Below are 1,542 nucleotides of genomic sequence, written 5' to 3' on the forward strand. Positions count from 1 at the left end.
TATGAAAATTCGGGCGAGTCACGTGAAGATGTACAGCCAGCAAGACCGACGGCTGGATCAGCGACGGCGCCTGCGCAAACAGCAGCGGGACTAAGAGTGGAAAAACGCAAGGCAAGGACGATGAAGCGTGACGAGGCATTGCGAGTCACGTGTGGCGCAATGGTGGAGGTCCGAAGAAGACGACGTCAAAACAAGGCCGGGTGTTATGTTCTCGAGTACGCGTTGCGACCAGTGCGGTGAAGCGAGTGTGCCACAGGAGCCCCTGAGAGCGTGTGGGTCTCCGGAGCAGTGTACGACGAATTGTACGCGGCCGACAGAGTCGTGGAAGACTCTGTGGTGGAAGAAGGCGTGTAATGGATCGAGCAGTCGAGTGGACCACATGGCTGCGAAGTCAGGTGATGAGTAGCAGTACACGTGGAATGCGAACGACGGGTTTTGCATAGATGATGAGAGGGAGGTGGACGATGTGTGAGCGTGCCGGCTGGCGGCCATGGTCGTGAAGCCAGCCGGGAACAATGGGTGCCTCGCACACCGTGAGTGCAGTAGTCAAAGAGGTGATTGGCAGCACGAGTGGGATACGACGCCAGTAGGAAGGACGAAAGAGGCCGACATGAGTGTGCTGGCTAGTGGCCAGGCTCATGGGAGCCGAAACGAAGGACGGAAGAGGCCGACGTGAGTGTGCTGGCTAGGTGGCCAGGCTCATGGGAGCCGAAACGAAGGACGGAAGAGGCCGACGTGAGTGTGCTGGCTAGGTGGCCAGGCTCATGGGAGCTGAAACGAAGGACGAAAGAGGCCGACGTGAGTGTGCTGGCTAGGTGGCCAGGCTCATGAAAGTCGAAATGGATGATGAGGAATAGTGGGGTGGGCTATGTTGAAGTACCGCGCAGCAGCCGCACTGCAATGAACAAAGGAGGGGAGCAGTGTGGGGCGAAGCTCATATTTGGATCTGCGGCATTAGCACAGGACCTGACACGTGTGTGGCGGAAGACGCACTTTGGAGACGGAAGAGGGAACGAGGACCGGCAGACGAAGGCCGTCCGAGTCACCGAAACGGAAGAGCGAGCGAGCAGGGAGGGGCGGAGGCCGACCAGCTAGCAAGCGAACTACAGCCAGCGGAGCACGTGCCGACCGCGCGGACAGCGCCGACGAGAGGAGGGCGTAACAAGGGGCGGAGAGGCACCTGAGGCCTGTGTGAGGAGTCGGGTGGCGCTCGGTGCGGGGAACGCACGGGCGACGAAGTAGCGCAGCGGCGTGAAAGGCTGGTGCTTGGAATAGTACACGAGGGTGAGTAGGAGCGAGTAGTGCAGCAAGGGTTGTGTTACGTAAATATAAATAGGAACGGACACTTCTCAGTGGACGTTCCGGCGCAGAACCGAGTGGGTTCTGTCGGCCAGTGGAGTGAGGAAGCTCCGTACGGGCGGCGACTAACCAAGGCGAACCCCCAGCGCAGTAATTGTGGAAGCAGTGCGACCTGCCCCACGGCCGGACAAGATAATTGGCCCGTTACACAAGATAATTGGCCCGTTACATTATGTTTTTGTT

General features: G+C 59.0%; 1 protein-coding gene across 1 annotated transcript; it reads left to right on the forward strand.

Annotated features, from left to right (window-relative positions):
* Window positions 1–490: 490 nt before the first annotated feature.
* On the forward strand, window positions 491–1,184 carry PITG_07050 (uncharacterized protein; the record flags this gene model as incomplete). The annotated part of the gene is made up of 2 exons (XM_002904970.1): window positions 491–672; window positions 959–1,184. 2 exons carry the CDS (start codon window positions 491–493, stop codon window positions 1,182–1,184), a joined length of 408 nt encoding a protein of 135 aa, XP_002905016.1.
* Between the last annotated feature and the right edge of the window lie 358 nt (window positions 1,185–1,542).

The sequence above is a fragment of the Phytophthora infestans genome, genomic scaffold (genome assembly GCF_000142945.1).
Source record: "Phytophthora infestans T30-4 supercont1.10 genomic scaffold, whole genome shotgun sequence".
Taxonomy (NCBI): Eukaryota; Oomycota; class Peronosporomycetes; order Peronosporales; family Peronosporaceae; genus Phytophthora; species Phytophthora infestans.